The sequence below is a fragment of the Anthonomus grandis genome, chromosome 12, assembly GCF_022605725.1.
Source record: "Anthonomus grandis grandis chromosome 12, icAntGran1.3, whole genome shotgun sequence".
NCBI lineage: Eukaryota > Metazoa > Arthropoda > Insecta > Coleoptera > Curculionidae > Anthonomus > Anthonomus grandis.
This window is the reverse complement of record NC_065557.1, coordinates 25,958,338-25,983,035: the sequence shown is the minus strand read 5'-3', so window position 1 is coordinate 25,983,035 and position 24,698 is coordinate 25,958,338. Positions and strand designations below refer to the sequence as shown.

Below are 24,698 nucleotides of genomic sequence, written 5' to 3'. Positions count from 1 at the left end.
AATGGGGGGTTGTTTGAACATTTGATTAATTGATGTTTTTATGTAATTCTCTATTATTTTTAAAAATGCTATTATTTATATGTATGTATGTATGTATTATTTGTATCAGATACTGCTATTGGTTTAATTAAATTCTAAGTATGATAAAATTATTTTTTTAATAATCTATAATAATAATTGTTATTGGTTTAACTTCATCGTTATATTAAATAAATGTTTAGATAAAAAAGTAATGTTAACGTGTCTTACTTTGAATGTATGGTTGTGAGATTGATAAAACGAAAAAAAAACTTATATATATATAAACAAATATATATATGTATATATATATATATATATGAGGTATATAGATATAAGCAAACAAATATTTTTTTACAAACATGTGTCTTAAAATGCACAGAGCTACAGCCCACGCTAATTGCTTGAAAAAAATCGATTATTTGGAATCGTAACTACTACTATGCATCAATTCTTCGGAAAATTTGCATGGCCCTGTTTTTTGGGTGCTCTTTTTATTTTCCATCCCAAAAATGATGTAAATCCAATTTTAAGGAAGGATTCAGGGGAGGTTACCCTGATAGCCCGTATCTTATGTTTTCTACAAGCAATTTAAAAATGTAGCCAGACCAACTAGCCATGAAAAAGTATAAATTTTTTGTCTCTTACATTTTTTCGATATAATTAATAGTTTTCGAAAAAAATCGCTGATAAAACGAAAGGGAATATTATTAAACTCGATGAATCTATTAAATTAGTAAAAACAAAGTGGACTGTGACTGTTTTATTTTTTGTCAAATAAAGTTAATTTTATCCAAAAATGCAAAAAACGATAATTTTAGATTTTTTCATGGCTAATTAAATAGTGTTCTACAATTTTCAAATTTCTTATTGAAAACACAAGATGGCCTTCAAAAGGGAAATCCCCCTCTGAATCCTTTCCTAAGGTTGGGATTATACCATTGTTGGGACGGAAACTAGTCAGTGTTCCAAATAATCGGTTTATTTAAACGTAATTTTTATTTTTAAAAGTAATTTGCGCGGGCTGTAGCTCTGAGGGGTGCAACAAATACTCTCTTAAAATATTTGAAAATATTTGCACCAAATTTTGTAACATCCTGTATATATATGATATATCCAATTCCCATCACACCGGTCACCTCGTCGTGGGTTCTTATCGGATCAAATTACGCCATCTTAAACCCGATAAGGAACTGCAACCTTACAGTCAGCAGCAACCCTGAGACGCAGTCCACGCAGACGCCTGTTCCCACTAAATCAACATATTCAAAAAATATAAAAGGAGGACAAACCAAAAACATAGCAGCATAATTAAGGCATAACAGCATAATTATAGCATTATATTATAATTAGATATCATGTCATTTTGCCGTTACTTTATGTTCATTTTATTAAGTTAATGTATTTTTATTGTAATTTTTAAAAGAAAAACTAGTGTTTTTTAAGAAGTAATTTGTGAAAAATGTAATCTTACAATTGGCACATTCGTTGGTAGGATCTGACAACGTCGCTAGAACACGAATATTCTAACTAATGACGGTGGTGAAAACAACCAATCAAATATCCCAAAGAATTGTGACGTCCTCACTCACGACGAACTACGGAAAAGATACCTGGTAAAGCCCTTGGTAGTTAAATCGGCGTAGAGAACAACATTAGCTAGACGATTTCCTTATTGTAAGTACAGCATTGAATCATCACGTTATTGTTTTTAATATTTTTTTGATTATTAATCAACGGTAGAAATTCCGTTCGACTATTTATTATTTTATTAATTAATAGCAGAATAATCAGAAAACTAAACTTTATTCCTTGTTATCTTTCAGCATAATTGTTATTACAGAAATAACAAGTAATCGCTATTTTTAAAGAAATTAATTGTCCGTTAATCGATAAATATTTTTCTGATCTATAGTAGTGTTGTGTTTTGAACAAATTCTTTGTGTCAATACTTCAACTAAACATTTACTATTTGCTTGTAATTTTATTATTAATTAAACATCATGACAGACAACGAAACAAACATTATTGCACATTATGATGCAGAACTATAACGATATAAATTATCTGAAATTTTCTCAATAATCCCCGAGCTTTAGGGATTATTGAGAAGATTATTGAAATTATTGATATTATTGAGAAGAAGAACAAATTTTTCTTCAAACATTTCTTAACACTTGTTATTGTGCTTATAACATGCCGACTAAAAATCAGAAACATCTATTAGTAATTCACATAAAAAATAAATTACGCGGAAGAGCAGCGCAGCTAATAAGCTCTAGAAATCCTTTGTCATATTTACAAATAAAACAACTACTTAACTCTCATTTTGGCAATACTAGAGACCTATCCTCGCTTATTCAGGACCTGCAATGCGTTAAACAATTAGCAAACGAATCCCCTTTAACATTCTTAAACTATGTCCAAGCCTTAAATGCAAAAATACATGCAAATATCCAGAAAACTAACATGTCCATTAATGAAAAACAGGCACACTTAACCCTAATTGAATCAATGGCACTTAGCACTTTACTAACAGGATTAGAACCAAAAATTGGTCATGTCATTCCGGCAAGTAATCTAAGAGATCTTTTAGAAGCCCAGGTTCGCATAAAACGTGAATGTGCCCCAGAATGGAAGAGCGTAACGAATATGGGACTCAAAAAGGGCATAATACACTGTTCTTGATGACGAAAGATTTAATTCCCTGGAAACTAATCTTATGGCAAAACAAGCTGAACTTAATTTTTTAGATAAAACATCGATATGTAATTCCCACTTCAAAGAGCTGTTAACAATAAGTCCCATCGATTTCACAGATTCAACAACGTTCAAGCTGGTGTTGCTAAGTACAAAGGGTTGGATAGTACCTTTATAAGATAAGACTTTAGTTTTTGAGATGTTTAAGCAGAGAAGATTCGAATCGCACCACGATTTAATGTTGATAAGGTCTTTAGCAATAGTTGCATGAAGTGCCGCAACATCCGGATTGCTCCATGTAAAGCTAGTATCATCGGCAAAGAGACAGATTTTGCCGCTAATGTTATGGGTGTTATGGGTTAATGACCATATTATTAATAAACAGCAGAAACAGAATTGGGCCCAGAACTGAGCCTTGAGATACCCCACATTCTATTGGTCTGCTAGAAGACACGGTCGTATCAACCTTTACAAGCTGACTTCTGTAGCTAAGATAGGACTTAAACCATTCGAGAGGCGTTCCTCTGAACCCATAGTGCTGTAATTTGTTGATCAAGATAGTATGGTTTACACAATCAAAAGCCTTGGAGAAATCACAGAAAATAGTTGCTGTTGAATGATGATTGTTTATACTGGAGTTAACACTGTTAAAAAGGAAGAACATAGCATCATTAGTGCATTTATTACTCAAGAGGCCAAATTGATGGAGAGTTAGTATTTTATATTAAAACAGGAATAATAATAGCATTTTTTTTAACCAATTTTTCTATGATCTTCGATAATGTTGGAAGGAAAGCGATTGGACGATAATTTAAAGCTTGCTCTTTATCTCCTCCTTTATGCAAGAGAATAATTATTGCAGTCATTTTGTGTCAATTATGAATTGTTAGGGTTAAAGCATCTTTCGGATAACTACACAAAGTTTAAAGAATTTTTCTGTTTAACGCCGCAAATGTTTTACACTGTACTACATCATATAAAGGACGAAATTAGTACGCAACCTACAAATAAAAATCCGACTCTTATTTCTCCAGCGGAAAAGTTATACCTCAGCATGTAGTGTGAACAGTGAACATGTCAAATTGAGGAACATCTAGGAAATAATATTTTTCTTATTTATTTATTTTTTATAAAAAGTTTTAAAAAATGATAAAAATAGACCTTAATTATAAGACATGCATGTTATTTTACGTATTATTATGTATTATTCCATGGGTTTTAAGTGCTAAGTAGCTGTTTAATGTACAATCTGGTGATCTCCTGATCAGGAGGCTTGATCCTTTTTATTTTTTTTGCATATAACGGAGGATTTTCTTTTTACTTTTTGGATTAATATTTTATCCTCTAACGCAGAAAAGTCTAATTTATGGTACTTTTTAAGCACAGACATTTTTCTATTAATATATCAGTATTAAAAAGTAATTTTTTATAGAAATATTATTGTATTAACACGTAGTCGTCTATACAATAACAAACACATCAGCGAACTGAGTCGTTTAAAATCGTTCAAATCAAAAACTGTTTGATTTCGACGAACTGCTGTCCGCACACCTCCCCGAAATTTCGTTCCGATCTTTTAAAATAAAAACCACTATTATGTACTCCGCATATCCTGGGTTTCACCGGAACTGCTGACGAACTTTTCGTTCTATATCGCCGAAATATTTCGGATCGATTTAGTCAGAGAAACCAGGCCTTTACCCTAAAAATGTATACTACATTACAGACGCTACAAATACTTTAAAACTATTAATTGACACGGGTGCAGGTATCAAAGAAAATGCCGTGAAAAATTTCAAACGTTTTCCAGAAAAAAATTCAATTTAAAGTATTACAGATTAAAAATTCTTTGTTACAGAATTAACTCTAATACCTTTTAAACAACAAACAATTAATAACTTATTTCAAAACTTTGCCACTTCAAATTTAAAAAATTACAGAATTTAAAAAAAGAGCCCTCCATAGAAAAAAACTGAAATAAAATAAATATTCTCGCCAGAACAGAACAAATATTTAAACTTAAATGCAATCTCTCAGATACAGACGCTATTTTATTTAGACAGGAAATTGAAAAAGTCCACATCCCTAATGTTTTGGTACACATAAACAAAAATGGTGATTTTTATACGTCAATAGTCATCCCCTATGCTTTTGGGGATGGCTAATGCCATCCCCAAAAGCATGGAATTTTCCGATATTTAAATTGAACCCTTTGTTTCACATAACTGATTAAATTACAATAATTCTGAAAATCATTCAAATTTTTCCACCAATCGAATTGAGAATATCAAGAACTAACTTCGCGCAGAACATATAAACGAAGAAAAAACTGAGCTCATTACCGACATCTTCGAAGAAAGCCTTGACTTTAAAGCAAACCAAATTAATATATTTTCTAGCAAAACTGTCAAAACAAGAAATTATTTAATAATTCTCTTCCCCTTCGATCCTGAAACAGTAGTACAACATTTATTTTACATTATCTATATAGGACAAAATAAATTTGATATGTCAACCACCTATAAGATTGCAAACTGCTTAGAATTACCTATTTTAGAAACTTTATCTTACGTTTTTGCCGATAAGGATATTAAACTAAAAATATGCCAAAATATCATTAAAATTACCCAAAGCTGACGAAATTACCCAAATCTTAGACCATTACCGTCACGGTAAAACTAACTTACCATGATATAAACGAAACAATACGTCGAATAAAAGAAAAATACAATTGGCCAGGTCTTTCAAAAGACGTTGAAAATCTTATAAAATCATGCGAAACCTGTCAAAAAGTTAAAGCTTGTAGAAAAAACTTAAATAACCCTCTTGTAATACCCGAAATACCCAAAACACTATTTGAACGCATTAATATCGATATTTATGAATATCCAACTAAAAAATACGCATTAACCATAAGAGACGAACTCACTAAATTTACACAGGTATATCCTTTAAGTGAGAAAACTGCCAAAACGGTAATCAACATGCTTTTACTGTTTATCCAACATTATGGCACTCCCCTAAGGATCCATGCAGATTACGGCCGTGAATTTGACAAAAGCCTCATGAAAAATCTTTGCGAACTTTATAAAATCAAATTAACATTTTCAAGTGTAATCCTCAATCAAATAGTTTAATCGAAAGATTCCACGCCACTTTAGGAGAAATGATTCGAGCTCATCTATCCAAAAATCTGTTAAAAGATAACAACATCAAAAATAAAACACAAGGGTTCACACTATATGAACTTATTTTTGGACATACCTCCTCTAGACCGCCCGAAACTATCTATAATGAAAAATCTTTAATATCTAAATATCTGCGAGATTTAAGCAGCCGAATGCAATATTTTTATAGAGTTGCACGATACAATACTGACGGGTTGACTGAAAAAGCTAAAAAACGTTTCGATCAACATGTTTCCCAAAACCCTCCAAACCATCAAGTAGGCAATAAAGTATATATTAAAGAATCGCAAATAAAGCAGCGAATTAATAACAAATACACATACAAAGAATACAACTGGAATTTTCATTCATAAAGAATTGAAATTAAAAATTTCTAATAGTAATGGTCTCTTCTTGCCTACAAAGACTTAAAACCAATAAAAAATACAATAGAAAATAATGACAAAATATTAAACCACCTGTTAAACACTCTTGATGAAGGCGTACCTCGTATGTTAGCCTTTAAGACCGAAGTCCAAACTCACTTTAGTCTCCTTTGGCAAATATCAAACTCCCTAAACCAAAAATACTCTGACATCATGGCTGAAACACGCAAATACATTTTTAGAGAAAAACGTGGATAAACGGTATGGGATTAATTTGGAAATCTATAACCGGTAATCTCGATGCTTCAGACGGAGAATACTTCAACGAATGGATAGACAAACTAGTCCATGACGAACATGAACTAGAGAACCTTCTAAAAAATCAAATTTCAGTAATACGGAACTTTAATGCTACTATATAAAAATTACAAGTTGACGAGCTAACTTTTAATAAAGACATAGAAGAGTTTAGGAACTCATTAATGAATATTTTTGATCAGTTTAAATACTACTCATCCCAAATTGCAGTTTTAAACATTTGTGAATCATTAATGGACAGCTATTCATTCATTGCAAACTATCTTAATGATGTTATAAATTCAATCACTTTTTCAAAATTAAAAATACTACATAGCTCAATTATTACACCGCAAGATTTAATTGAATCTCTAAAATACATAGAACAATCTTTACAAACAAACAACCTTCCATTACTAGTTTATACTGGTAGTGTAGTCCAAATATCTCGATAAAATAGAACTAGAAGCATATCAACTAGATTCTAGAATAATTTTAGTCCTCAACATACCACTGGTAGATCCTGAAAAATATATTGTTGTTTAATTTATATCCAATTCCAATATTAGATAGTCGGACAGGTCTTCATCATATCGTAACGACAACGTATAAACATATTGCGCGAAACGATGATTCACTGTCGTATGTAACAATCCGGAACCTAGAAGCCTGCAAATCTCTTGGAGGAACAAAACATTGTTTTAATATCCTTGCCATTACTTTACTGTTCATTTTAGGCTAATGTATTTTTATTGTAATTTTTAAAAGTAATAAAAGTGTTTTTTTAAAAAGTAATTTGTGAAAGAAGTAATCTAACATATAAGTTATATGAATAATTTTGACGACCTGTATATTTAAATATGTTTATTATTTAATGCTTTATCTTATGTTTTATAATCAATTTATTATGCTTTGTAATCACTTTAAGCTTACATATTCTCATGTAACCTATTGTTTAGTAACTCTTTGCTTGTACCTCTTGTAAGTCGGTCAAACCCTATTATAATAAAAGTTTTTTAAAACACCCTCATGTTGGAAACTTATTTAACTGGGGTAGTCGGTAGGATCGGGGCAGTTTTGGCAATAAAAATTTACGTCATCGAGATGATTATTGCTTCAGAACGTTTCATCAGAACGTTATTATTGCTATTGAAAAGAGTTTGAACTCTTAAGCACCGAGACGAACTCCTGGCGGCTGTGGTTGGCAAGCAAGCAGCAGAGTGTTCACCCGATAGGAAGAGGACTGAAAAGTACCAAACGGTAAGTGCCCAATTTCTATCAACTCTTTTGAGCAGGTGAAAAGTTCTGTTAAGATAAATTGCAAACCAATATTGGATTGCAAATTTTATTTAACATATTTTAATTTGAATTTTAGATTTAATTCTTACATAGTTAAAGAAAAAATTTTCTAGTCAAATTAATATTTTATGAATACTGATTTTTAAGATATTGATAGTTTAATTAATATATTTTCACAAACTCTAAGATTAAATCCAGAAACTACAAGTGAAAGTATTGAAATATTAAATCAATTCACAATGCCTGAAACAAATGCTTCAAGTAATGTTAATTACATTTTATTAAAAATAGATACTATTTTACCATACAATGGAAATCCAAATACCTTAAATAGCTTTATTTCCGCCGGTGATTTCTTATTTGCAACTTATGGAAATGAAAATGACATTGTATTAAGAAATTAATTGATACGCACAATTTGCATGAAATAAATTGAAAGAGCTTAAATTCTAGTAAGTTGTAGATTAGAAGTAATAACATGGCTTCAAATTAGGAATCTTTATTTGACTGTTTTGGCGACAAAAGAAACCTAGAGTATTTAGAACAAGATCTTTTTATGGAAACTCTTTATAAAAACGAACCTTCTTTACAATTTGGAAAACGTTTACAAGTTTTAAGAATTTTATTAGCTCAGAAGATTAATGGTTTCCCATCTACTCAAATGGATAAAGGTACCAAATTAGTTTATCTAAGGCATTATGATAGTGTATATTTAAGAACCTTTATAGGAGGACTACCAAATCCCTTACAAAGTATAATTCGACTGAAAAGTCCAGATTGTATAGATAATGCTATGACCATGATTAAAGAAGAAGATAACTTTCAATATACCCAAAATTTAAATGGACCTACACCTATTCATAACAAACAGCAACCCTAACAAAAACCAAATCATAATCATACTAGACAATAGTACTAACCCAATAATAATAATAATTATCATAGATCAAATAATCAAAACTATAATCCAAATTATAGTCATATATATATGTTATATGCGATTATATTGACCTTATGTAACAGGTCACGATCCCACGGTGTCGCAATAGCAACGACCGCCGGAACTTACTCAGCATATTTCGAAATATGGAATTTACCGTGAGATATGCCAATTAAGCAATCAATTTTAAATATAAATAGAATGTTTTCCAATAAAAAGTACAGTAGTATTATAATAAATTTAAGCACGTTACTCTGTCCATTTAATTTTTGAATAAATATAATTTAAAGTAAAAATATTGTTTTTAAAAATATAAAAGAGTTTTTCAAGTTTTAACAACTGGCGCAGTCGCATAGGATTCTTCAACGTCATTAGAACAAGGAAAAGGCCTAACTAGTGACGGTGGATTCCAATCCTTTAAAGAAAACGAACCAGAAAGAAAAGACGTCCTCACTCAGAGAGCTGTGGAAGGAACACCGAGTGAAACCCCTGACAGCCCGATCTAGAGAACAAGACGATCAATGTTGCTGATTCTGTAAGTAATCGAATCATCCCGTTATTTTATTATTATTGTTGTATTATTTTGGTGAAATACTGTACGATTTAAACCATACGTCATTTAACAATTTGCTAATTTTAACCTTATTATTAATAATTTTCAATTTTAATTACCTTTAGAGAAAATTGAGTCTAAATCAATTTCCTTTACAATAAGCAAATTTAAAAAAAAAATAAACAAATAAATAAATTATAAGAATTACTAGAGAATTTTACAATAATTAATTTTAATTAAATTTCAATTTTATTATAAGAGCTTTAATAACATAAATAAATAAAAATGCCTGAAACTCGCTCTCAAGCAACACGTGAAGAGGAAGTAGAACCATATAAACTTTCAGAAATATTTTCTATTGTCCCAGAATTTGAAGGTGACCAAATTTCTTTGTGCTCCTTTTTAAGTGCGTGTGATTGTGCATTTAAAATGGCCAATAATGATCAGAAACTTCTTTTAACTATACATGTCAAAAATAAACTCAAGGGAAGAGCAGCACAGCTAATAAACTCCCGAAATCCAGCTACTTATAATGAAATTAAGCAATTACTAAATTTGCACTTTGGAGATTCTAGAGATCTCACATCCCTTATTCAGGATTTACAAAGATTACGTCAAACACCCGGCGAATCCGCTTTAACCTTTTATAATCGTGTTCAAGTACTTAATGCGAAAATGTTATCAAGTATTCAAAAAGCTGCTAATCTTACTAATGATCAAAAAGTCGCGCAAAATATCCTTGTTGAAACAATGGCATTAAATACTCTCCTTACGGGACTTGAACCTAGATTAGGACAAATAATAAGAGCAGGAAATCCCCGTAACCTCGTAGAAGCACATACTCGTATTAGAAGAGAGCTTCAGTTATCTTACTTTGAAACCCAGAAATCTCAGAGAATACAAATACCTTCAAAACCAGTGCAGCCAATGAGGACCCGACCTCAAATTCCTAAGTATCTGCATTGTGGCCGTTTAGGTCATATGACCTCTGAATGTCGATCCCAGCAAAACCAAAGACCCAATTATCAACAAAACCAAAGGCCAAATTTTTCACAAAACAGCATTCCAAACTTTCAAAGACAACTTTCTCCTCCACAAACTCAACAACCAAGAACCTTTCCCAATTTTCAAAGAAACCCCAATGCACCCCAAAGCAACAATTTCCGACCCTTAGAATATACAAGAAATCCTAATTTTCCGCAAAATCAACAGCGGACCCATCATGTTAATTTCGAAAATAATTCCTTTTCTGATAGCGTAAATATCGACGACTTCGATTATCCACATCAATACGATGAATATTCCTCTGAAAATGATCAATTTTATTTAGACAAAAATGATCAAATGATTGACACTAACGACTACCAAAATTTTCTGTCACTGCCTCAAGAGAACCAACCCCCGGACAGTCAAGATCCTGTCGCCCAGATTCAATCCCAAATGAATACCATGAATCTCGACGATTTCAATTCGAACCTCAATTTTCCAGAGCAAACATTTCTATAAGCCCATTATTAACCGTTAATCCCAAAAATCTCTACTATATTAACGACTTAACAAATACCTTTAAACTCCTAATCGACACAGGAGCAGGAATTTCTATATTTAAAGAAAATACGGTAAAAAATCTTCCTACCCGATTTCCAGAAAACGTATCCATTCAAGGAATAACAAATGAAAAACTTCTTATAAAAGAATCCACTCTTGTACCGTTTGCTATCGGAAACCCTCATAAAGTATATGTTTACAATCTTGACATAGAATTCGACGGAATTTTAGGCCTCGATTTCTTAGAACATTATGAATCAGTCATAGATCTTAAATCAAAAACTTTAGTTACAAACTTTAAAACTATTCCCTTACACAAAGTGAAAGAAACAGAAAATCAAGTAGAAAAAATTTACGATAATTCCTTTAATAAAATCTTGATAGAAGGGCGTACCGAAAAAATATTTAAATTAAAATGCAATCTTTCGAATATCAATGCCATTCTCAATTCACAAGAAAAGGAAAAAGTTAGGTTACCTAACGCACTCGTACATGTAAATGAAAACGGCGAATTTTATACAACAATAATTAATGCTAACGTTATTTCAAAATCTGTCGATTTTTCTGACCTGTCTATTGAACCTTATGTCCCATCAAATGAAACCATTTTTAATCTTAACCTTGATGACCCCATGAATCACCCTATTGACAGAAATATCATAATAAGAAATGAATTAAGGACAGATCACCTCAATAGTGAAGAAAAAGAGTTAATCACTAATATCTGCCTCGAATACGGAGACATATTCTATATAGAGGGAGATCAGCTAACTTTTACCAATAAGATTAAACACAATATTGACACCAACAACGCAAAGCCCGTGTTCACCAAAGCCTATAGGTATCCCCAAATTCACAAGGAGGAAGTAAAGACTCAAGTAAACAAGATGTTGGACCAAGGGATCATCAAACCGTCAATATCACCCTGGTCTTCACCTGTGTGGGTTGTACCCAAAAAGCTAGACGCCTCCGGAAAACAAAAATGGCGCGTAGTCATAGACTGTCGAAAATTAAATGAGCTCAGTATTGATGATAAGTATCCTTTACCAAATATCTCTGATTTGTTGGACCAGCTTGGCAAATGCCAATATTTTTCGACGCTAGATCTCGCGTCCGGGTTTCATCAAATTGAGATCAATCCTGAAGACACCCCGAAAACCGCGTTTTCAGTTGAGAACGGTCATTACGAATTTGTACGTATGCCGTTTGGACTAAAGAATGCTCCGTCCACCTTCCAGCGTGTCATGGACAATATCCTCTTGGGCATTCAAAACGAAAGGTGCCTGGTATACATGGACGATATTATCGTCTATTCGCCCACTATCCATGAGCATTTAGAGCGTCTTAAAGAAGTTTTCAAACGCCTTAGGAAAGCGAATCTAAAAATTCAGCCAGATAAGTGCGAATTCCTAAGAAAAGAGGTTGCTTATCTTGGTCATCTTGTCACCAAAGATGGTGTCAAACCAAATCCCATCAAAGTAGAGTGCATCCAAAATTTCCCCGAGCCAAAAAGTGCTAAGGATATAAAATCCTTTTTAGGCCTGGCAGGTTACTACAGGCGATTTATCTCGAATTTCGCAAAAATCTCGAAGCCTCTCACTAAGCTTTTAAAGAAAGACACTGCCTTTATTTTTGATTCCGATTGTAAAAATGCTTTTGAAGAATTTAAACAAACACTCATATCCGACCCTATTCTAATTTACCCTAACTTCGAGGAACCCTTCCTATTGACCACAGACGCAAGCGCGTTTGCCATAGGCGCCGTCCTCTCACAAGGACCGGTTGGTAAAGATCTACCCATTGGTTTCGCATCGAGAACTCTATGTGCTGCAGAGACCAAATACTCGACAATCGAGAGAGAATTACTCGCGATTGTATGGGCCGTCAAACATTTTCGTCCCTACTTGTTTGGAAGAAAGTTTGTATTAATTACCGATCATCGGCCCCTAACATGGTTATTCTCCATAAAAGATCCCGGTAGCAGGTTAGCCAGATGGCGACTCAAACTGGAAGAGTACAATTATAAGATTGAACACAAACCCGGGAAAATTAACAAAAACGCTGATGCGCTATCAAGAATAAAAATTAATCATTTTCAACAATGCGCTAACTTTCAATCTAAAATTCCGATTTATGCTTCAAATGAGTGGACAGAAATCGAAGACGAACCCGAAAGCCCACCTACTCCTGAAAACTTAGATATAGACGATGACGTCTTGACAACCGAATACAATAAATTTGCAACTATGTATGGAATAAAATCACTAATAGACTATTCAAAAATTGAGATATCTAACTCCCAACTTTTGGATAAATCTCATAAACAAATTGTGACATTCTTTAGGCACAATAAACTTGAAGAAATACACCACCAAATCATAGACGACATGCTAGGAGAAGACATCGAATTTAGCGACACCAAAATAAATATTGTCCCCAGTAAATCAGTAAAAGATCGCAATTATCTAATCATACTGTTACCGTTCGATCCTGGAAGAGTAGCACCTCACCTTTTCTATAGCCTCTTTAAAGGACAGGACGAATTCGACACCTCGAAAAAATATTGTGTAGAAAATAACATCGATCTTCCAATTCTCGAGATGTTTTCATTTATTTTTGCAGACAAGGAAATAAAACTTAAAATCTGCCAAAATATTGTGAAAACGCCAACCGAAGATGAAATTCCAATAATTCTAGACCAGTACCATGTAGGGAAAAGCAATCTACATCGAGGAATAAACGAAACGGTACGACGTATTAAAGAAAAGTATAACTGGCCCAACCTAATTAAAGATGTCGAAAAATTAATCAAATGTTGTGAAATCTGTCAGAAAGTCAAAATTTGTAGGAAAAATCTTAGTAGCCCCTTAGTAATTACAGAAACCCCAAAAACTCCTTTCGAGCGGATCAACATCGATATTTTCGAATACCCCACGCGACATCATGCACTCACGATTCGAGATGAACTGACTAAGTTTACGCAAGCTTACCCTATAAGCGACAAAAAGGCCTCCACCATCGTGAATACCCTACTTGTATTTTTCCAACACTACGGAACTCCACTTCGCATACATTGTGACTATGGACGTGAATTTGACAACAACTTGGTAAAAGACCTTGGTAAATAAAAATAGATATCGCTTAACATTAACAAATAATTATGAACAAGAAATTATTAAATTCTTCAAAGAATATGTAAATCCAAGTAGTACATTGTATCTACATTATGAAATCAGAAATTAATGATTTAGATTGTAAAATAAGCGTAATACTACCCAATACGTTTAGACACAATTCTTATAAACTTATCATGACAATATAATTTTAAAATGATATAATAGATACAGATATGCACTTAAAAATAATAACTAACCTCCATGAGAAAACTTGTCATAGAGGAAAAAATTAGTGCTTGATGTCCCTAAAAACATTATATTATTGGCCAAATATGAAGAATGATTTAATAGAATATATTAATTGTGAAATTTGTCAGCAAGCTAAATACGATTGACATCCACCTAAAATTAAATTTGCTTTGACACCTACACCCTCTAAACCCTTAGAATCTATTCACATAGACACCCTTCAAATTTGTAACACAAAATTTCTTACAATAATAGATGTATTTTCTAGATGTACTCAAGCAGACCCATTAGAACCAAGTTGCACAGCAACTAATGTGCTAGATAATTTATGTACTTTTATTAGTCATCACGGTTTACCACAACAAATTACTCGTGATAATGGTACCGAATTCAAAACATCACTAATGCTTAATTTTTGCAAATTACATAATATAAAAATACACTTTACAACCCCTAGTAATTCAAACAGTAATAGCCCTGTTGAAAGAGTGCATTCAACCCTTATAGATTTATTTAGAGTTTTAAAACGAAAAATGTTTTAAAAGAATCCAATGCCTCTACCAAACAACTCAACTATGTCAAACACAGACCATTTGACATCATCAATGGCCGTGTAGAATCCTTAGACCCCTTTGATTTAACTGAAATAATTCTCAATAAATACATTTCTGATCCAAGAGAATTCCGAAAAATAATATATGTTAATATATTTAAAACATCCCTAAACATTAAAATAAGACAAAATGAAAAACGTGAAAACCCCGTTGACATTCCTTCTGGTAGTAAAATCTATGTACATGACAAACAAGCTCGACGAATGACTTATCAGTCACTCCTAGAAAATACGCCCTTACTCATTACCATTCCACCTTGGTAATGCACGAGTAATAGAGAATAAGCATACATTTATTAATTTTATAGACTTAAAACCCTTATTATTAGAACTTAGTAATTTAGAAAACGCTTATAATATTTTTTATGCTTCCTGCAATAAACCAATATAATCAATTTGATGGTTATGCATCATATAAATACTTTTAATTTGCTTACGCACGCGAAATATTTAATTAATGAAATAAAAATTAAATTAAATAATATTAATCCCCGGGGAGGGCCGGGGTAGAATAGCCCTCCGGTACGCTCTGCCTGTCGTAAAAGGCGACTAAGAGAGCAACCCCTTTGGCGGTAGATGTTGTCCACTTGCATCACCCGGTTCAATACCACCACATAGGACTTAGGCGGCGTGAGTTTCGCCGCCATGTCAATGTGTCCGGTTTCCAAAGGGGAAATGGAGGAAAAGAGTAAATGCATGATGGCGCCCTCACGACAAAAACTTTCCGGAGGTAAACTCGCCTCCCATTCGGATCTCCGGGCGGAGGCTGGTCGGGGGGTCCATCAGGCGGATCAAAAAGCCTAAAAATCAATTTCTGCAACATCAGAGGCCTAAACACCAATATAAATGCAGTACACCAACACCTGCAATCAAATAAGCCTCACATTCTGGCATTGGCAGAAACAAAGGTGAAACCTTCAACAACAAATGTTCACCTCATTTATCCTGGATACGACCTACACACCAGATTTCGACTAAACTTTGGATTGGCAGTATTTGTCAAGAACGATTTGAGTTGCCAGGGAGGAAACGCTTGAACCTGCGGACTTCGACGTCATGTGGTTCAAAATAATAGCCAGTGGTGCCACGAAATTTATCTGCTGTATCTACAGACCACCAAGCGACACCCAATATAGACGGCTCTTTTTGAACCTGGTTGATTGCATTAACCATTTGCAAATTGACTACTCAAGCGCAGAAATCATCGTCATGGGTGATTTTAACGTTCACAATATCAACTGGCTGCGCTTCTGCAATAAGAACGACGATGAAGGACGAGAAGCTGAGCTATTTGCCACCATATGCGGGCTTACGCAGCTTGTGGAGGAACATACCAGAATCCCCGACGGCTTCAGACCCTGACTCGTACACAGTATCAGTACATATCCCCCTAGGAACATCGGACCACAAATTGATAACAGTCTCTTGCCAGTTGGAGGTTAAAACGCAGGATCCTCCGATGCCATGGAAGGTATGGCACTAAATCAGCAGTGTGAAGGTAAATCAGCAGAGTGGAACCATCTTCGGGAATTTTATCGCTCATTCCCTTGGAAAGAAGTCTGCTTTAGAACCAATAACATCTCAGAATGTGCAAACCAAATTACAGAGACGATCTTGGCAGGAATGGAAGCTTATATCCCTTTTTCTACTAAATGCGGATCAAACAACAAGCAATGGTTCAACCTGAAATGCAAAAAGGCAGTAAACACTAAAAACGCAGCATATCGCAAATGGCGTCAACATCCTTCCATCGAAAATCGGAGGAACTTTTTAGCCTCCAGAAATAGCTGCAAGCGAATTATTGATGAATGCAAAGAGAGTCACAACAACAGGATCAAAAACAAACTGCTAAACTGCCCAAATGGAACAAGATCTTTCTGGTCGGTATCGAAAGCCGTTAGTCAAGGATTTGCTAAGTCGGCCTTAGCAAATCCTTGACTGGTTCTATCGCGGTAACAGCAAGGGAAAAGCCAACTTACTGGGTAAACTCTTCGCGTCCAATTCTACTCTGCACTCGCAAGGCAAAACACCGCCATATTTGCCAAGGGTGAATTCATCGATGGGAGAAATTTCGATTCCCCAACGAATTATAAATAAAATTCTTAAAAGCGTAGACACCAACAAAGCTACTGGACCCGATGGAATTCCAGCCCTAATACTAAAACGTTGTGCAGACGAATTGACTCCTCCCTTATGTAGACTTTTTACGGCATCGTATAAGCAGGGCCAATTTCCAACAAGCTGGAAAACTGCTCGAGTGCAAGCTGTACCCAAAAAGGGTAAGAAGACGATGCCCTCCAATTACCGCCCGATTGCACTAGTTCCAGTAATATTGAAGATTATGGAGAAAGCAGTCAACCAACAACTGTTAAGATATCTGGAATCATCTGGAATAATCAGCGATCATCAATACGACTTCCGAAAGCTTAGATCCACCGGCGATCTTCTGGCCTACGTCGCATACTTGTGGACGGAGACCATGGAGAAGCACGGCGAGTTTCGCTCAGTCGCTCTTGACATTTCCAAGGCATTTGACAGCTTGTGGCATGAGGGACTACTAACCAAGCTCTTCTGAAGATAGAACGAAACGTGGACTATTAAACATTGTAGGAAAAACCTCAAAATGGTTATTTGGTACTCTAGAATCAGACGATGGTTTTAATTATATATTTATAAATTATGGTTTAAATATTAATTAATTATTAATTTCTAGACTCAGATGATGGTAATTACAACATACAGTGTGTCCCACTTAAGGGTTAGCCACCCCTCTAAAATGTTTGTTTCTTGACCAATTTTCAAAAACTTTTTTTTGTTGGATAGATGGTCAAAAATGGCACTTATGAGCCAAGTTCGACATTTAGAGAAAGCAGGTCATGGCCTACTGTATTCAAGTTTGAAGTGCGAAAAATCGAGAAGTAGTATTAGCGATAGTTATTTTTGAAAAATGGTACTGGATTATTGTTCAGGACCACTTAAAACATAAGTGTACCAAATTTGGTTATGATAGTATACAGGGTGTTGAAATAAATTGGAGTCAAATTTTTAAAAGGCGCAATAACATTCTTAATCAAATACGAATATTTTTTAAATTTTTGGCTAATTGGCATGCGTCTTGAGAACACAAAGATTGGAAATATCCTTCAATAAACAACAATCGATCATATTATCATACTATTTTGGGCTCAATTTGTTTGTTTTTTTTTATGAGTTTGTTTGTTAAATTCCAGGATATGATGGTATCTGGTTAAAAATTATTTTATGGGAATTTTACCCAAGTATACTATGAAAGAAAATGTTCCTGACAGTTTGTCAAAGTTTTCATGCATTTAGTTCATTTTGACTGCTTGTCGAACAATTATGGGTGATTATAATTTAAACGAAAGAGTTGAAGTAGTGCGGCTAGTTGGCGATGGAGTTAGAACATTTCGTGAAGCTGCGGCGGAATTTAACAGGAGACATCCTGGTAAAAACATCCACCACTCAACAATAGCCAGAATAAACTACGGGTTTGATCAGTCTGGTTCAGTAGGCGGAGTACGTCCTCATTTACATCGTAATCGGGCAAATAATAATAACCAAATAATTCTTGAATACTTTAATGCTAATCCGCAATATAGCATTAGAGTTGCTAGTGCCAACTTAAATATTTCCAAAAATTGCATATGGAGGTATTTAAAGAAAAAAAACCTTTCAAGCCTATATTCCTTCACACTTTGGAACACGGGAAGAAGAATGCAGGATGGAATATTGTTTGTGGTTACAAGCAGGGTTGGCAAAAATCTGGGTTTTTGTATGCTCTGGGTGGGGTTTTGGGTATTTTCAACATGGGTTTTTCTTGCTTTTATGGTAGAAAAATATGGATGGTAACACAACAAAAACAAACCTAGTTGAAGTTATCGTTGAAGATATACAACTTGAAGAAGTGGTAAACTCAGGAAACGATATGAATAAAAATGACAAGATGGAAAACGGATGGAAGACTGTAACACCATCACAACAGTCTTTTGATAGTCTTTCATCAATACTATCCATATCAACACAAGGGAATTCTGTGTCTAGAAATTTGGAGGCTGATCACGAGGTCGTCAACATCTTGGGATGGATCGTCGGAGATTTCAGACAGTGAGATTGAAATGGAGCAAAACTTGGAGAAAGAAGAAAACGAAGTTACGACAAGTGCAAAGGTAGCTAAAAAGCAAGACAATAAAGGAAGGGTTAAAAAAAGGTGGGGACTATTACGGAGGGGGTCGTCACAAATCTGTGGAGTGGGAATATGTGATTCGATTAACAGATGGTACACTCAAGTGCAAATTTTGTCCTCAAAAACTGACGGGAAAAATAGAGAGGATTAAAGCACATCTTGGAAAGTGTTCGTTGTATCTGGAGAGCCAGGTAGTTCCTTTGCGATTATCAGATGATGACAATAGTTCTTTTTCCTCGTGCCCTACAACAGAAAGCACAAAAAAAACAGGAAAAGTCCAGAACAAGATAGAGAATCCCCCCAATTGAGTGACAGTGACTGTACGATGTTACAGTTACAATGACTCCTAAAAGAAGAAAACAAACAGTTTTGGACAAAGTAGTCGTGAAAACATCAAAGGAAGAAAAACATAAGTTGGACCACAAAATTGCAGAATGTTTTTATACATGCAATCTCTCATTTTCCACAGTTGAATATCCATCTTTTATTGAGATGATCCAATCCCTTCGACCAGGTTATACACCTCCTAACAGGAGACAAATTGCCGAAAACTTGCTGGATGAAGTTTACGAGGTTTATGAAAAAGAAATAAGGGAAGTTCTAATGCAGACCGAGGGAAATAGACCAGTTACTCTGATGTTCGATGGATGGTCTAGTGTTAGAAACGATCCAATTATATCGACAAGCATTCACACCGGAAATAGTTCTTTTTGTTATCTTCATTAGATTGCATCGATGACAAAAAAACATCTAAATATCATTTTGAAATCGCTGAAGGTGCGATTAAACAATGTAAGGAATTATACAATAAAGACGTTTTTGCAATAGTTTAATTTAATTTAATTTAAGTAATAGTATACCGACAATGAAAATAAAATGAAGAAATTTAGAAAAATGGTTGCAGAGAAATATCCCTCTATACTAACCTATGGATGTAATGCACATTATTTAAATCTATTGGAAAAAATTGTTTCGCTACAAACTGTCCTCAAACACTTGGTAGAAATACAGACATATATCAGAAATCACCATAAATCTCACGGAATTCTTAAACTTAAAGGGGGTTTAATGCCTCAAATTGCTAATGATACCCGTTGGAATTCGCAGTTTGGCCTGTGTAAGTACCTTTAATGCTAACTACCTAATGTACCGAGAAATTTCAAAAGAACATCCAGAGTCTCTTGATCAGCATATTATAAGAAAAATTTACGACATTAATTTATACAAAAATGCACTTAACTTAGAGCAACAACTACAGGCAGTTGGTACTGCCTTAGATAAATTCCAGAGTGACCAAACTACTCTCGCCGATGCCGTCACCCCTGCATTGAAGACATTAAAAAAAGATTTGAGGAGGCAATACGACCCTTCCACTTTCTATGTTTTTTAACTGATCCTAACTATATGGACAAAACCTAGAAAAAAATACCAGGATGAGGCAGAGGCTTGGTTACTTGAGAATCACGAAGATTTTTTCCAAGGTTATCTATTATTCCGAATAAAGGATGAAGATATTTATCAATCATCACTTTTTAAGGAAAGCGTGATAAAAAACATATCTGCATTCAAATGGTGGTCAATTGTAAAAACTAAGATTACTTCTACAGCTCAAAATTCAGATTCAGATCGTATTTTGATGAACATTTTTTGCAAACTTACATTCTTGCCCTGCTAGTTCTGCAGCTCTGGAAAGAATCTTTAGTTCCTATGGTTTGATGTGGACTGATCTTCGGAATAAGTTGCTGCCATATAAGGCAGAAATGCAGGTAAAAATAATTAAAATGAACCATTTTAAAAAAGAGAGCGGCGTTTTGTTTTGTTTTTTATATTTTAATGTAAAAATTGATTTTTTGAAACTTAGGAATAAGAATATTAAAGACTGGTCTATTAGTACCTTTCTGTTCTGTTTCCAATTGAAATTATTTATTTAATTTTGTTCCTTACGAAAAAGTGAGAAACCCGATTTGTTGATAAAACTTAGGAATAAGAATGTCATTATATTTTGTTATTAAATACTATAAAAAAAGTATCTCAATTTTGTCTCATTTTTCATTTTTTTTTAAACATCTCAAATTATTTGGGCTTTCGTAAGGGTTTTTGTGTTGGGTTTTTGTATAGGTCGTTTTTTGGCACAAAAACCCTGTGGGTTTTTTAAATGGGTTTTTCGTTTTGCCAACCCTGGTTACAAGGCGAGTATTTGGCTAACCCTACATTTTTGAAAAATATTTTATACACCGATGAGGCAACATTTACTACAAACGGCATTGTGTCATCTCAAAATATTAGAATGTGGAGTAACGTAAATCCCCATTGGGTGATACAATGTAAAAGGCAGTATTCGCAGAAAATTAACGTATGGTGCGGTATCTTGAACGAACGTATAATCGGGCCGTTTTTCTTTAATGAAAATCTAAATGGACTTAATTTTTTCCTGAAAGGTGATTTTAGTGACGTAATCGATGATTTGCCGTTAGCCGAAACAAGAAACTTACACATACAATTTGACGGTGCGCCTATCCACAATGCAGTGGTAGTGCGGAATTGGCTAAATCAGAATTATCCGAATCGATGGATAGGACGAAACAGTCCATTAATTCAGTGGCCAGCACGTTCCCCCGACCTTTCTCCCTTAGATTTTTTCTTTGGGGAATCCTTAAAAACAAAGTGTACAAATCAAGACCGCAAACTCTACATGGTCTTTGTGAGCGCATTAGACAAGAGTGTAATGAAATAAGCAGGGTACAGTTAAGAAGGGTGGTAGTAAACAACAGAAGACGCATAGAAAAATGTATAAGAATTAATGCAGGACATATTGAAGGAACTAATATTTAGTTTTGTGGCATTCATTTTTAAATTTGAGTGTTGTGTGAGCAAAGATAAAATACTAGTAGTATTATTATCTTTGGTGTTAGGTAATTCCTTAAGGTAATTATTTTCAGTTTTTGCTGCTTAGCCCACATTACATTATTAAGTAACTAGTGAAGTGTGAATTGCAACCTAACAATGAAATAAAACTAAAAAATTTATAAATGATGTTGTATTATTGTAAAGCCCAAAATAGAATGATAATATGATCGATTGTTGTTTATTTAAGGATATTTCCAACCTTTGTGTTCTCAAGACGCATGCCAATTAGCCAAAAATTTAAAAAATATTCGTATTTGATTAAGAATGTTACTGCGCCTTTTAAAAATTTGACTCCAATTTATTTCAACACCCTGTATACTATCATAACCAAATTTGGTACACTTATGTTTTAAGTGGTCCTGAACAATAATCCAGTACCATTTTTCAAAAATAACTATCGCTAATACTACTTCTCGATTTTTCGCACTTCAAACTTGAATACAGTAGGCCATGATCTGCTTTCTCTAAATGTCGAACTCGGCTCATAAGTGCCATTTTTGACCATCTATCCAACAAAAAAAAGTTTTTGAAAATTGGTCAAGAAACAAAAATTTTAGAGGAGTGGCTAACCCTTAAGTGGGACACACTGTATATGCTTATATGTAGTATTATAGGCATATTAAATAAAAATCAAAAATCTTTACAGGCACATGTTAATCACTTTGAAAATGAATAAAACAATAACTGATATTTCAATACTGCTAAAATTACAGAATACTATAAACCATATACTTATTAACTGTCAAAGTTTTATAACAATTTTAGATAGCATTGAAAACATTTTTTTAAATTGTTAGTTTTTTAAACAATACCCTCGTGTTGGAAACCTATTTAACTTATTTCTTTTCTTCCAACAGTGGAATTCCTTCGCGAACGTTTCGCCAAGTTCGTTCTACTTTTTGAGTGTGCACAGTGGGGTCATGACGAACAACAAAATTAATTGAATGATATTTCTTTGTTTATTGTTATCTAAATTTATGTTATCTGTTTATTGTTATCTGTTTATTTTTTCTAAATTTATTGAATGAAGCAATATTTATTGTCCAATGACTCCTAATAAGATTTCGGCAGTCCTATTACAAGAAACACCTTTCTGATTTCCCTTTCAAAGCCTCCAAAAACCCAGTGACCCTCTATTCTTCTTCCTCTGTTGTATTTTCTTTTTCCAAGTTTTGCTTCATCAATTTCTATACAACTCTTCCTAACCCTCCAAGTTTTGTAGAATTATCGGTGGCCCATTTTATACAAACATCTCTACAAAAGAAACTCCAATCCACATATTTGTGAGAACTACACTTTAACTCCCTCATTACCAGCCTTTGACGTGCATAGGACAGCCGTAGCCATAACACAATTAAATAGACAATGTCTTTCAAAGGTAAATGAGCCTTATAAAACCACGACGATTTCTTGGTTTTTCTTTTGTAACACATTTTCGACGCTTTCCGTAAGGAGTAGAATGGAACTCATCACTACAAACTCCCTGATTGTAAAAGTACAACTGTCAGCAATTATATATTTCAAGATAGTTTTTTACTATTTTGAGTTTCTTTTTGATTTGCCTTTTTTCTAACATGATAACAGCCAGCTCCACTCTATTTATATAAACAGAGAAAATATTCTTGTTTCAGAAGAGACATGGCAACCGCGCCTTTTAACAAAGTGTCTAGAATCATTTAGCCATGTAATCTAAGACATACGTAATTAAATCTTTATAATAAGAAGAAAAGACATATATAGAACCAGAATGAACGATTCACAAAATTTTGCCGATTTTACGGGAACTTGTCTTTCTACATTTTTAGGCTTTCATTTACAAAAAAAAGCAAATTATAATCAACACAAAGTGTCTAAACAAGAAATATCCCTTTTATTGGTAAAAAAGCTGAAAACCGTTTTGTAAATAATTATCGAAAAAAATAGTTGTTTAATATATAAATAACCTAACAATCATGTTATAATTCTCAAAATGTTTTTTATATCTTTATCATTATACAAAATTAAATTTTGAAATAAAAGCTTTATTACATACCAAAGGCTTACGTTTTCCGTCCCACATATTAAAAATCACGTCGGACATGAAGATTAAGTGTGAGAAATAAAGATGATAAAAAATAATAAATAATAGATAAACATAGGCAGTTAACTGATTATTTTTACTCTAACAAAATATGTCTTCTTATTGTATAAGATGTCTTTTATAATAAAATAGATAAATCGATTTAATATAAATAATTCTTAAGTCGAAAAAGACCGTAAACTTTCCATATAAACAGATTAATACTGTCTTATTCCAGGATAATTCCTATAATTAATAGCAGTTCTTCTTTAGGGGATTATAAAAATGTTCTGATTAATTAAGGGAATATTTTCTATATTATACTAATTTTGCTACTTTAGAAGCTAATGCTTATGCCATGGTAATTTTGTAAAAAAATTATATGGCAATATGCGCATAATAGTTAAGAAATACTTACTTTTAATGATTTTGTACTTGTTATTGGTTTTGTTAGGCACTATTTGTACATTACAACGTTCGAGCTCATATATTTTCTCCTAAAAATAATAGCCGGTATAGTATAATTAAATGCATTATTCTCGGTAATAAAAATTTAATGTAATACAGAGTATAAATCTAATATTTTTTTTACGTTAGCTACTTAAAATATAAGTTTTAAATAATAGGTAAAGAGATAGTTAA

The 24,698-nt window shown here is 33.5% G+C and overlaps 1 protein-coding gene across 7 annotated transcripts in view; it reads right to left on the bottom strand.

The window, feature by feature from the left end:
* LOC126743388 (uncharacterized) overlaps positions 1-24,698 on the bottom strand; it is a 347,135-nt gene that overhangs the window by 13,860 nt on the left and 308,577 nt on the right. For all 7 annotated transcript variants that reach the window (XM_050450456.1, XM_050450452.1, XM_050450450.1 and 4 more), the window contains one exon: positions 24,475-24,553. In XM_050450456.1, coding sequence (XP_050306413.1) covers positions 24,475-24,553 — 79 coding nt within the window. The remainder of the gene's footprint in view (positions 1-24,474; positions 24,554-24,698) is intronic.